This window comes from Solanum stenotomum, chromosome 6 (genome assembly GCF_019186545.1).
Source record: "Solanum stenotomum isolate F172 chromosome 6, ASM1918654v1, whole genome shotgun sequence".
NCBI lineage: Eukaryota > Viridiplantae > Streptophyta > Magnoliopsida > Solanales > Solanaceae > Solanum > Solanum stenotomum.
In genome coordinates this window covers 34037446-34050472 of record NC_064287.1, presented here as the reverse complement: position 1 = coordinate 34050472, position 13027 = coordinate 34037446, and the positions used below count along the sequence as shown (strand labels likewise).

General features: G+C 38.7%; 1 protein-coding gene across 1 annotated transcript; it reads right to left on the bottom strand.

Moving 5' to 3' along the window:
* Positions 1-1495: 1495 nt before the first annotated feature.
* On the bottom strand, positions 1496-11683 carry LOC125868684 (uncharacterized). The gene is made up of 6 exons (XM_049549280.1): positions 11528-11683; positions 10998-11171; positions 3815-3896; positions 3611-3730; positions 3371-3475; positions 1496-1641 (listed from the first exon to the last, which is right to left on the bottom strand). The coding sequence occupies exons 1-6, from the start codon at positions 11681-11683 to the stop codon at positions 1496-1498; spliced, it is 783 nt and encodes a 260-aa protein (XP_049405237.1).
* Positions 11684-13027: the final 1344 nt, after the last annotated feature.

Here is a 13027-nt window from a genome sequence, read left to right as displayed (position 1 = left end):
ATCTTGATGAATCTTACCCTTTCTTCTTCTTTCTCCTCCTTTCTCCTTTCTCCAAGCCTTAGCATAAATTCCAATTTTCTAAAATGCCTAGAATCTGATGTGACCCAAATTAAACTCCTAAAAACGGATTAAAATAATAGGGAAAGGAAAAGACTAAAATACCCCTTAAAAACCCGGATTGGACCTTTCCTTATTTGAACAACCCAACTTCCAAATGACATATCTCACTCATATGAATTCGGAAATGCACAAACTTGGCGGCGTTGTAAAGATCATTCCAAAAGCTTTTCAACCATATCTGGAAGTACACCTTAATCATTCTGTGCTAGGAGTTATGGCTGTTTGAAGTTGACCAAAAACTCATTTTTCCTAACTTAAACAAATTTTCAGATTTTCGTTATTTCCAAAAATGACTACTTCCAGTTCTTAGCTTCTTCCTAGCTCTTTCAAATAGCGAGATGTTACAATATCTCCCCCCTGGGAACATTTGTCCTTGAATGAGATTACTCTTACTAGGCTAAGGGTGATAACATCAAGTTCAAACACCCAACAAGCAAATGCAAAACAACATGCCAACTTAAAAATAAATACCAAGAAAGGATTAGTACCTTAATTTGGAACTTCTACGGATTCGAAGAGATGTGAATATCTCTTCTTCATATCCTCCCCAGCTTCCCAAGTATCTTCCTCAACAAATTGGTTCCTCCAAAGAACTTTGACTGATGCTACCTCTTTTGTTCTCAACTTGCGAACTTGCCGACCTAGAATTTGAACCAGAATCTCTTCATAAGATAAGCTATCCTTGATTCCAATATCTTCAGTTGGTATGATAAGTGAAGGATCTCCCATGCACTTATTCAACATGGAAATATAAAATACCGGATGAACCGCTTCTAACTCTTGTGGTAGCTCTAACTCATAAGCTACATTGTTAATCCTCTTGGATATTCTGTAAGGCCACTATACTGGGGACGAAGCTTCCCTGTCTTACGAAATCTCATAACACCCTTCATGGGTGAAATTTTCAAGTAAACTCAATCATCTATTTCAACACTAACTCCTTCCTCCTTCCATCAGTATAAGATTTCTGACGACTCTGCACTGTTCTTAATTTCTCTTGAATAACTTTCACTTTCTCCATAGCTTGATGAACTAAGTGTGGTCCTATTAATCTATCTTCACCAACTTCAAACCATCCAATAGGAGATCTGCATCTTGTCCCATAAAGAGCCTCATATGGAGCCATTTGGATGCTAGCATGGTAACTATTGTTGAAAGTAAACTCAATGAGAGATAGGTGATCATCCCATTTACCCTTGAAATCAATCACACAATCTACCTTGATACCTTAAACACTATCTCCCCCTTGTTCCAAAAGCCAATACTTATTTTGCTTTTGAACACTTGCCTTTAATTCAAGCAATAAAGGATCTTGGTCTTGCTTCTCTTTCACTTTTGAAACTAATGATGAATCAACCCCATTCATCACCACTACTCATCCTTTTGTGGAATCAATTAGTCGAACTCCTAGTCGTGCAAGTTTATGCACCTCTTTTACTAACTCTTTCTTATCTTTCTCAAAATGGGCGATACTACCTATAGACAACCTGCCTAAGGCATCAACAACAACATTAGCCTTACCTGGGTAATAAAGAATGTTCATGTCATAATCTTTGAGTAACTCTGACCACCTTCGCTGTATGAGATTAAGCTCTTTTTGACTAAACACATACTGAAGACTTTTTGTGATCGGTGAACACATCCACATGAACACCATAAAGATAATGATGCCATATTTTCAAAGAAAATACTACAACAACCAACTCTAAGCCATGGGTTGGTTAATTCTTCTCATGAACTTTCAACTGTCTGGAGGCATAGGCTATAACTTTGCCATTCTACATTAACACACAACCCAAACCAACTCTAGATTCATCACAATGCACCACAAAACCTTGAGTACCTTTTGGTAAGGTCAAAACTGGGACAGTAGTCAACCTCTTCTTCAATTTTTGATAGCTTTTCTCACATGATTCAGACCATTGAAACTTAACTGTCTTCTGAGTCAACTTGGTCAAAAGAGACGAAATAGACGAGAACCCCTCTACAAACCTTCTATAATAGCCAGCTAAACCCAAGAAACTCCTAATATCAGTTGGAGATGTGGGTCTAGGCCAACTCTGCACTGCCTCTATCTTTTGGGTATCAACTCTAATTCCATCACCGGAAACTTTGTGGCCCAAGAATGCCACAGACTCAAGCCAGAACTCACATTTCAAGAACTTAGCATACAACTCCTTTTCTTTCCAAGTCTGAAGAACTATTATGAGATAGCTAGCATGATCTTCTCCATTCCTTGAATAGATTAGTATGTCATCAATGAAGACGATAACAAACATATCTAAATAAGGTTTGAAGACTTTATTCATAAGGTCCATGAAAGCTTCTGGTGCATTATTTAAACCGAACGACATGACCAGAAACTCATAATGACCATAACGGGTCCTGAATTCTGCCTTTGGAATATCATATTCCCTAACTTTCAACTGATGGTAGCCTAATCTGAGGTCAATTTTCGAGAAACATGAAGCACCCTGAAGCTGATCGAAAAGATAATCAATTCTCGAAAGAGGTTACTTATTCTTGATGGTAACCTTGTTCAATTGACGATAATCTATACACATCCTAAGGGAACCATCTTTCTTTCTCACAAATAAGACTGGAGCGCCCCAAGGTGAGACATTTGGTCAAATAAAACCCTTATCTAGGAGATCTTTCAACTCTTTCAACTCTTTCAACTCTGTTGGTGCCATTCTATATGGCAGAATAGAAATAAGACGAGTATATGAAATGATGTCTATGTCGAAGTCTATTTCTCTCTTAGGAGGGACTCCGGGTAGATCATCAGGGAAGACTTCTGTAAACTCTTTTATTATAGGAATTGGCTGAATATGAGGTATCTCAACACTAGAGTCATTAACTCGGACTAAGTGATAAATACAACCCTTTGAAACTAACTTTCTCACCTTAAGGTACGAAATTAAATGACCCTTAGGCATTGCTGAACTACTACTCCACTCTATGACTGGCTCATTAGGAATCTGAAACTTGACAACTCGAGTTCTACAATCTATTGATGCATAACAGGCATGAAGCCAGTCCATACCTAGAATGACATCAAAATCTACTATGTCTAACTCAACTAAATTAGCCATGGTATTCTTGTGATTGATCGAAATAGGACAATCATGATAGACTCTTTCTGCTAGAATAGACTCCCCAACCGGTGTAGAAACACAGAAGGGTTCACGAAGTTTCTCAGGAAGAACATCAAACTTATTTGCAACATAGGGGGTTACAAAAGATAAACTTGCTCCTGGGTCTAGCAACACATAAATATCAAAAGTAATGAATGCATAGAGGCGGTTTGCTCCTCCACCAGTACCAGAAATAGCTCCTCTAGGTGCAGCCCAATCTGGTGGAGTAATTGATGAAAATTAGGCTCTATTGCCCTGATGTCCACTACATTGCGTGTTCTTAGGACACTCAATCATGAAGTGACCCTCTTTCCCACACTTGAAACAACCGGTCTTGCCATCACGACACTTACCTGGGTGGATCCTACCACATTTAATACACGTAGGAGCCCAGTTACCTCCTTGTGCCACACTACCTTGAGAAAGTGCAGGTCTATCTTTGAAGTTCTGCGACTTCTGGCCATTGTACTCACCTTTGCTTCTGGGTGCAGGTGCACTAGCAGATGATGGAACGGGTCCCTTTTGCTTTCGCTGAAAGGACGAACGGTTCACATTACCTTTCTGCTGCCCAGACTCGTTTCCTGTCTTAACTTTCTTATTTCTGAACTCTTCCCTGTCACTCAGCTTCTCTTTCTCAACCTGCTGCACATAAACCATCAACCTTGATATGTCCATGTACCCGATTAGCATCGTAGCCCTGCCCTCTTTGCTTTATAAACGGGACAACCCAACAACAAACAAGCTCATTTTATTCTTCACGTCCTTAACTATTTTTGGAGCATAACGAGTTAGTTGGGTAAACTTCAACCCACACTCATGAACACCTAGAAAATCTTGCTTAAGTGTAAGAAATTGCCGTACCTTAGCCTTTTTCAATTCTCGGGGAAAGAAACGCCTTAAGAAAGTCTCCTCAAAACAAGCCCAACTCGCAGGTGGTGCATCCTCAGCTCTACCTTCTTTCCACTGATCAAACCAAGTCCTAGCAATATTCTTCAGTTGATATGCAGCTAGCTCGACTCTCCAGTATCAGCAATATGCATCACATCGAATACCTTTTTCAGTTTCTCAATAAAGTTCTCTGGATCCTCAGTAGTGCTTGAACCAGTGAAACTTGGAGTATTCATCCTCAAGAACTCACGAATCCTTGAAGTGTCAGCCTCTTCTTGTCGAGCTCCTCTTTGCTGCCCAACCTGGTTAGTCATAGCTTGGCTCAACATCCGGATAGCCTCATGAACTTAACATTGGTGACTTCTCCTTAAGGTTACACTTCAGGTGCATTGGGTAATTCTTGTTCCTCAACATTGCGTCTAGCAGGAAGACTTTTGACAACTCTTCGTGGAGGCATGATTATCGAAAAACACGCGCATGCATGAATTAGAAGAAACTTTTTAGAGATCAAACTCTAACACACGAAATCAATGTGAAAGAAGTGAGAAAATTTCGTAAGTGTTGCTGCCTCCTAATTATAGATGTGGCGCGCTTCACACCGATAACTAGGACTCTACAGAAACAGCTTCATAGACTCCCTAGGACTCTTGAACTCTGGGATCTGATACCAAGTTTGTCACTCCCCGAGCCTACACCCTTGATGTGGCCGGTATTCGAAGACCATTGTTGGCCTCAAGTGAACCCTTGGCCTAGCCTACTGACTCAGCTGAAGACTCTAAACATTATTACAATGATCAAATGAACTTACTCAAATAACTTAGTGAAATAACTTAGAAGTTTAAAGGTCAACATTCAACTTGGCCAAAATGGCAACTCAGGTCTTAATATATGAAATGACAATGTAAAGACATTTGACTACTAACTGTCTATGAAGCCTCTAAAACAAAGAAAGATGTCGGGACAGGTACCCCGATCATCCTAACATCTAAAAGACTAGAAAGCAAATAAAGGAGTCCTGCGGGATGCAAGGAGGCTCACCAACAGACTCTGAGTGCTCAAGCTGGATCAACGAGGCGTTGGATGCTGATCCTGGTTACCTGCTTCTGCATCATAATAAGATGCAGGCCAACTGGCATCAGAACATTGAATGTACGAGTATGCAAGTTGGAACGCTAAGACAAGATATAGGCTTGAAAAGAATATGAAGAAACACTTACCTTGGCTCTCCTCAACTTCTGAATAACTTAACTCAAATATAAAGCAATAATGCACATGCAATATATAAAGCTTACAAAACAGTTGAAAATATCATAGTTCGTTAAAGAAAATACAATAAGAAACTCAACTTTACTCATACAAGAAAGTAATATAGTTTCTGTGGGATATTCTCTAACTGACAACCACCCCTATGAGCCTAAGTGGTGATACAATGTCTTGTCCACGCTGCCAGAACTGTCCTATACTTTGCCGTCATATAGAACCTACTTAACTTAGTGGATCCACTAGTTTATGCTAAAAACATCTTAAGGAATCATCTAAAAAACATGATCTTTTACTACCTATGATGGCTACATGGTTTATGGAGACTTGAGTTAATATGAACTCACATCCTATATCGGTGCTCAATACTACTCCCAAAATATACTTAGCTTATGTGTTTGTAAAAACAAAACTCTTTCTTTGATTTGAGATAATTACTCAAAACTTAGCTTAAAAGCTCTCTTGGAATCGATGTTCCATTTCTTTCTCAAAATGTGAAAACATTTATAAACTTCTTGGGAATACTTAGTTCCCATATACTCCTTTGAAGAGATGGACTTCAAATCTTTACTTTTTACTTAACTTGGAACTTAAGTCTTAAAACAAAGTTAAAACGTTTGTGAAAGACTTTTGAAAACTGTAAGAACTTATCTTGACTTAGCTCTTTGACTTCTTGTCTTGACTTCTAACTTTTTGACTTGACTCTTAACTTTCTTTGAATTGAATTATGGATTCAAGGATTAGGGTTTGTGATAGGAAAGATCTCATGATGTTTAGCAATGATTTTAGATAGCTAAACATGAGAAAATATCAAAATATCAAAACTAGAGTGTGGGTCCATGACGCGGCGAGGCATTTAAATTTCGGTTTCAGAAATATCTTTTTAAGCAGTACATTCCGTGACGGCTCCGCTACGTGAACCATTTTTCCCAAATCTGGGGACTGGGTCTGTGACCAGCCACCACCTCCCAATTTCGTCCGACAAATTTTTTTATTCGTTTTCCAGCCCCAATTTACCCAAACTCGGTTCTTTTTCTCAAATTTCTTTTAGATACAGATACCCATAAAATGTACCTAAGTACGTAACTCGAAACGACTCTATAATACGACGTAACGATCTCAGAAACTTCCCCATATTAACCAAATTCAAGAACAACATCAAATCAATGAATAGGTATAAAGAACATCAACTTTCAAACTCTTTTAGGATGAATCATTGGTGAAATAAATACGCTTGGCACGTGGGAGAACGATCCCAACGTTATGAAAGCCTCACATACCTGGTAGGAATAAATCCTTGGCGAAAACCACAAATAGATTGATCGATCTTGATGAATCTTGCCCTTTCTTCTTCTTTCTTCTCCTTTTTTCTTTCTCCTTTCTCCAAGCCCTAGCGTAAATTCCAATTTTCTAAAACTGACTAGAATCTACTTTGACCAATATTAAATTCCTAAAAATAGATTAGTAGGGCAAGGAAAAGACTAAAATACCCTTTAAAAACCGGATTGGACCTTTCCTTATTTGAACAACCTAACTTCCAAAGGAAATATCTCACTCATACGAACTTGGAAATGCGCAAACTTAGCGGCGTTGGAAAGATCATTCCAAAATCTTTCCAACCATATCTGGAAGTACACTTAAATCATTCTGAGCTAGGAGTTATGACTGTTTGAAGTTGACCAAAAACTCATTTTTCCTAACTTAAACAAATTTCCAGATTTTTGTTATTTCCAAAAATGACTATTTCCAGTTCTTAGCTTCTTCCTGGCTCTTTCAAATTGCGATGTTGATATACCGTGAGTTTACAGTATTTCTAATACATTTCACTTACAAGTTGTGTGTCTCTAGGGCCTTTTTGGATTGGTTTTTGTGTTTTTATCATATTTTGCAGGAAAGAAATTCAGGCACGGAAGTGAAGGGACAGCTGAAATAATTGCAGAAAGGGCATCTACGGAGGTGATCTACGGACCGTAGGTCCAGTGATGCTCCGAAGGTGATGGCCGTAGATCAGTAGGCAAGGCATGGAAGGCAAATAAGGGAAATATGACAGAGTGTGGAACCACGGTGGCCATTGACGGTCCGTAGATTGATCTACGGATTATACTGTTGATCCGTAGATTGATACTGCGAGGGTTCCAGTACCTGATTTTTGAAGATTCCAAGTGTGGAGCTACGGAAGGGGATTGACGAACCGTAGATCGATCTACGTCCGTACTGCAAGTCCGTTGTTTGCTTCAAAGAAACTGAATTTTGGAGGCTGAAATATTTTCTAAGTCCTAGCTGACGGAAGGGACTCATGGACCATAGATCCATAGACGGTCCGTGAGTCAGTATCGTGGAATGAAGACACGTGCCTGAACACACTTTCCTTAATTTGTTTCCCTTTTAATTTAGAACTTGTTTTCTATAAATAGGGCATGTAAACCTCGTTTTTAGGGGTTGGATATTATTACTTTTGTTTTACTTTGTGACTAGGGAATTAATTTTTACTACCGGAGCAATTCTTGATTTCCAAAGGTTAATTTTGAAGATTCGGTTTGAAATTCGAGTTGAAATTTTGGGTTTATTTTTCTCAACTACGTAAGTTCATAATTCTTTCATCTGTAACAATGAATTGTGTTCACATGATTATGGGTAACTAAACTCCACAACTAGGGTTGTGGGATCCATGAGTGATGAACGAAGTATGAATAGTAAATAAGCAATTCTTGAATAGTGTTTTGCATGTATTGATAATTCTTTCGTTCAAAAGTCTTTTTAACGAGCGCATTAGAACTCGCCTTTTTGCTACTTGCCGGACCACAGAGGTAATCAACAAGAAAATAATTATCAACATAGGTTTAGTGTGATATTATCTAATAGGCTAATGTCGATTGGTGCGAAGTAATAACTAAGCCAAACATCGATTACGATGTCTAATATGAGGTAAAGGTAAGGGTTAGTAATTCATACACACGTAGCCGGACCAAGGTGTGGGCTGAAATTCTCGAGATGCCAGACCAAGAATTTAGAGATACCTAACTTATCACTTTGTATGTAATACACTAGGAAAGGACAACTATTACTAGGATTACTGAATTATGAGCTTGTGGTGAACACGTATACCCTAGTTAATTTTCATCTTGATAACAACAAAAATTGACTTTTGTTTACTGATTACTTACTGAATTCTTACAAGTTGTTCCACAAATCTCCCCTTTTTAATTACTTGTTTCTGGAAGTACTTTGACTAAACGAATAGAAGTGTAAGTTAAAGTTAAGTCTAAACCAGTTTCCTCGTGGGATCAACCCCAACCTACAAGTTCGGTTCTTTACTTGATAACGATCGCTTATGCTTCTTTAGAGAGGTGTAATTTGAGCGTATCAGATATGTTACAATATCTCCCCCTTGGGAACATTCGTCCTTGAATGAGATTACTCTTACTAGGCTAAGAGTGGTAACATCAAGTTCAAACACCCAACAAGCAAATGCAAAACAACATGCCAACTAAAAAATAAATACCAAGAAAGAATTAGTACCTTAATTTGGAACTTCTACGAATTCGAAGAGATGTGGATATCTTTTCTTCATATCCTCCTCATCTTCCCAAGTATCTTCCTCAACAAATCGGTTCCTCCAAAGGACTTTGACTGATGCTACCATTTTTTTTCTTAACTTGCGAACTTGTCGACCTAGAATCTGAATCAGAATCTCTTCATAAGATAAGCTATCCTTGATTCCAATATCTTCAGTTGGTATGATAAGTGAAGGATCTCCCATGCACTTATTCAACATGGAAATATGAAATACCGGATGAACCGCTTCTAACTCTTGTGGTAGCTCTAACTCATAAGCTAAATTGTCAATCCTCTTGGACATTCTGTAAGGCCAATTTACCGGGGATGAAGCTTCCCTGTCTTACCAAATCTCATAAAACCCTTCATGGGTGAAATTTTCAAGTAAACTCAATCATCTAATTCAAACTCTAACTCCCTCCTCCTACAATCAGTATAGGATTTCCGATGACTCTCCGCTGTTCTCAATCTCTCTTGAATAACTTTCACTTTCTCCAAAGCTTGATGAACTAAGTGTGGTCCTGTTAACCCATCTTTACCAACTTCAAACCACCCAATAGGACTCTGCATCTTCTCCCATAAAGAGCCTCATATGGAGCCATTTGGATGCTAGCATGATAACTATTGTTGTAAGCAAAGTCAATGAGAGATAGGTGATCATCCCAATTACCCTTGAAATCTATCACAATCTACCTTGATACCTCAAACACTATCTCCCCCTCGTTCCAAAAGCCAATACTTATTTTTCTTTTGAACACTTGCCTTTAATTCAAGCAATAAAGGATCTTGGTCTTGCTTCTCTTTTTCTTCTAACACTAATTATGATTCAACCCCATTCATCACCACTACTCATCCTTTTGTGGAATCAATTAGTCGAACTCCTAGTCGTGCAAGTCTATGCACCTCTTTTGCTAACTCTTTCTTATCTTCCTCAAAATTGGCAATACTACCCATAAACAACTTTCTTAAGGCATCAACAACAACATTAGCCTTACCTGGGTGATAAAGAATACTCATGTCATAATCTTTGAGTAACTCTAACCACCTTCTCTGTCTGAGATAAAGCTCTTTCTGACTAAACACATACTGAAGCCTTTTTGTGATCGGTAAACACATCCACATGAACACCATAAAGATAATGACGCCATATTTTCAAAGCAACTACTACAACAACCAACTCTAAGTCATGGGTTGGGTAATTATTCTCATGAACTTTCGACTGTGTGGAGGCATAGGCTATAACTTTGCCATTCTACATTAACACACAACCCAAACCAATTCTAGATGCATCATAATGCACCACAAAACCTTGAGTACCTTTTGGTAAGGTCAAAACTTGGGCAGTAGTCAACCTCTTCTTCAATTCCTGAAAGCTTTTCTCACAAGCTTCAGACCATTTAAACTTTAACTGTCTTCTGAGTCAACTTGGTCAAAGGAGACGAAATAGATGAGAACCCCTCTACAAACTTTCTATAATAAGTAGTTAAACCCAAGAAACTCCTAATATCAGTTGGAGATGTGGGTCTAGGTCAACCCTGCGCTGCCTCTATCTTTTGGGTATCAACTCTAATTCCATCACCGAAAATTATGGGGGCTAAGAATGCCATAGACTCAAGCCAGAACTCACATTTCGAGAACTTAGCATACAACTCCTTTTATTTCAAAGTCTGAAGAACTATTCTGAGGTGGCTAGCATGATTTTCTTCATTCCTTGAATAGATTAGTATGTCATCAATGAAGACGATAACAAACATATCTAAATAAGGCCCAGTTACCTCCTTGTGTCACACTACCTTAAGACTGTGCAGGTCTAGCACTGAAGTTCTGCGAATTCTGGCTATTATACTCACCTTTGTTTCTAGGTGCAGGTGCACTAGTAGATGATGGAGTGGGTCCCTTTTGCTTTTGCTGAAAGGATGAACGGTTCACATTACCTTTCTGCTGCCCATACTCGTTTCCTTTCTTAGCTTTCTTATTTCTAAACTCTTCCCTGTCACTCAGCTTTTCTATCTCAACCTGCTGCACATAAACCATCACCTTTGATATGTCCATGTCCCCGATTAACATCGCAGCCTTGCCCTCTTTGCTTGATAGATGGGAAAATCCAGCAACAAACAAGCTCATTCTACTCCTCATGTCCTTAACTATTTTCGGAGCATAACGATATAGTTGGGTGAACTTCAACCCATACTCATAAACACCTAGAGAATCCTGTTTAAGTGTAAGAAATTACCGTACCTTATCCTCTTTCAAATCTCGGGGAAAGAAACACCCCAAGAAAGCCTCCTCAAAACAAGCCCAACTCGAAGGTGGTGCATCCTCAGCTCTACCCTCTTTCCACTGATTAAACCAAGTCCTAACAACATTCTTCAGTTAATATACAACTAGCTCGACTCTTCAGTATCAGCAACATGCATGACATCAAAGACCTTTTTCAGTTACTCAATGAAGTTCTCTTGATCCTCAGTAGTGCTTGAACCAGTGAAACTTAGAGGATTCATCCTCAAGAACTCACGAATCCTTGAAGTGTCAGCCTCTTCATGTCAAGCTCCTCTTTGCTGCCCAACCTGGTTAGTCACAACTTGTCTTAGCATCCAGATAGCCTCACGGAACTCAACATTGGTGACTTCTCCTTGAGGTTGCACTCCAGGTGCATTGGGTAACTCTTGTTCCTCAATATTGCGTCTAGCAGGATGACCTTTGACAACTCTTCGTGGAGGCATGATTATTTGAAAACACGCGTAAGAACGAATTAGAAGAAACTTTTTAGAGATCAAACTCTAACGCACAAAATGAGTGCGAAAATTTCCTAAGTGTTGCAGCCTCCCAATTATAGATGTGTCATGCTTCACTCCGATAACTAGGACTCTACAGAAACGACTTCATCGACTCCGTAAGACTCTTGAACTCTGGGATCTGATACCAAGTTTGTCACTCCCCGAGCCTACACCTGGACGTGGGCGGCACTCAAAGACCATTGCTGGCCTCAAATGAACCCTTGGCCTGGCCTATTGACTCAGCGGAAGACTCTAAACATTATTACAATGATCAAATGAACTTACTCAAATAACTTAGTGAAATAACTTAAAAGTTTAAAGGTCAACATTCAACTTGGCCAAAATGGCAACTTAGATGTTAACATATGAAATTACAATGTAAAGACATCTGACTACTAACTGTCTATGAAACCTCTAAAACAAAGAGGGATGTCGGGACAGGATCCCAGATCATCTTAACATCTGAAACACTAGAAAGCAAATAAAAGAGTCCTCCGGGATGCAAGGAGGCTCACCAACAAACTCTAAGTGCTCAAGCTGATCAACGAGGCGCTGGATGTTGATCCTAGTTACCTGCTTCTGCATCATAATAAGATGCATGCCAACTGACATCAGTACATTAAATGTACGAGTATGCAAGTTGAAACGCTAAGACAAGATATAGGCTTGAAAAGAATCTGAAGAAACACTTACCTTGATTCTTCTCAACTTCTGAATAACTTAACTCAAATATAAAGCAATAATGCACATGCAGTGTATAAAGCGTACAAAACAGTTGAAAACATCTTAGTTCGTTAAAGAAAATGCAATAACGAACTCAACTTTACTCATGTTAAAACAAAACTCTTTCTTTGATTTGAGATAATTACTCAAAACTTAGCTTAAAAGCTCTCTTGGAATCAATGTTCCCTTTCTTTCTCAAAATGTGAAAACATTTATAAACTTCTTGGGAATACTTAGTTCCCATATACTCCTTTGAAGAGATGGCTTCAAATCTTTACTCTTTACTTAACTTGAAACATAAGTCTTAGAACAAAGTTAAAACGTTTATGAAAGACTTTTAAAACTTTAAGAACTTATCTTGACTTAGCTCTTTGACATCTTGACTTGACTCCTAACTTCTTGACTTGCCTCTTAACTTTCCTTGAATTGAATTATGGATTTAAGGATTAGGATTTGTGATAGGAAAAATCTCCTGATGTTTAGGAATGATTTTAGATAGCTAAATATGAGAAAAGATCAAAATATCAAAACTTGAGGGTGGGTCCGCGACGCGGAGAGGCTTTTAAA

Bases quoted from the DNA above. Each gene is read 5' to 3' on its own strand.
- LOC125868684 (XM_049549280.1), bottom strand. From the start codon at position 11,683: ATGCCTCCACGAAGAGTTGTCAAAGGTCATCCTGCTAGACGCAATATT. The intron at 11,172-11,527 runs GTTGGGCAGCAA...ACACTTAAACAG, and splicing joins GACAAGTTGTGACTAACCAG to GATTCTCTAGGTGTTTATGA. The intron at 3,897-10,997 runs GTGATGGTTTAT...TATGTGCAGCAG, and splicing joins GGGACATGGACATATCAAAG to GTTGAGAAAGAGAAGCTGAG.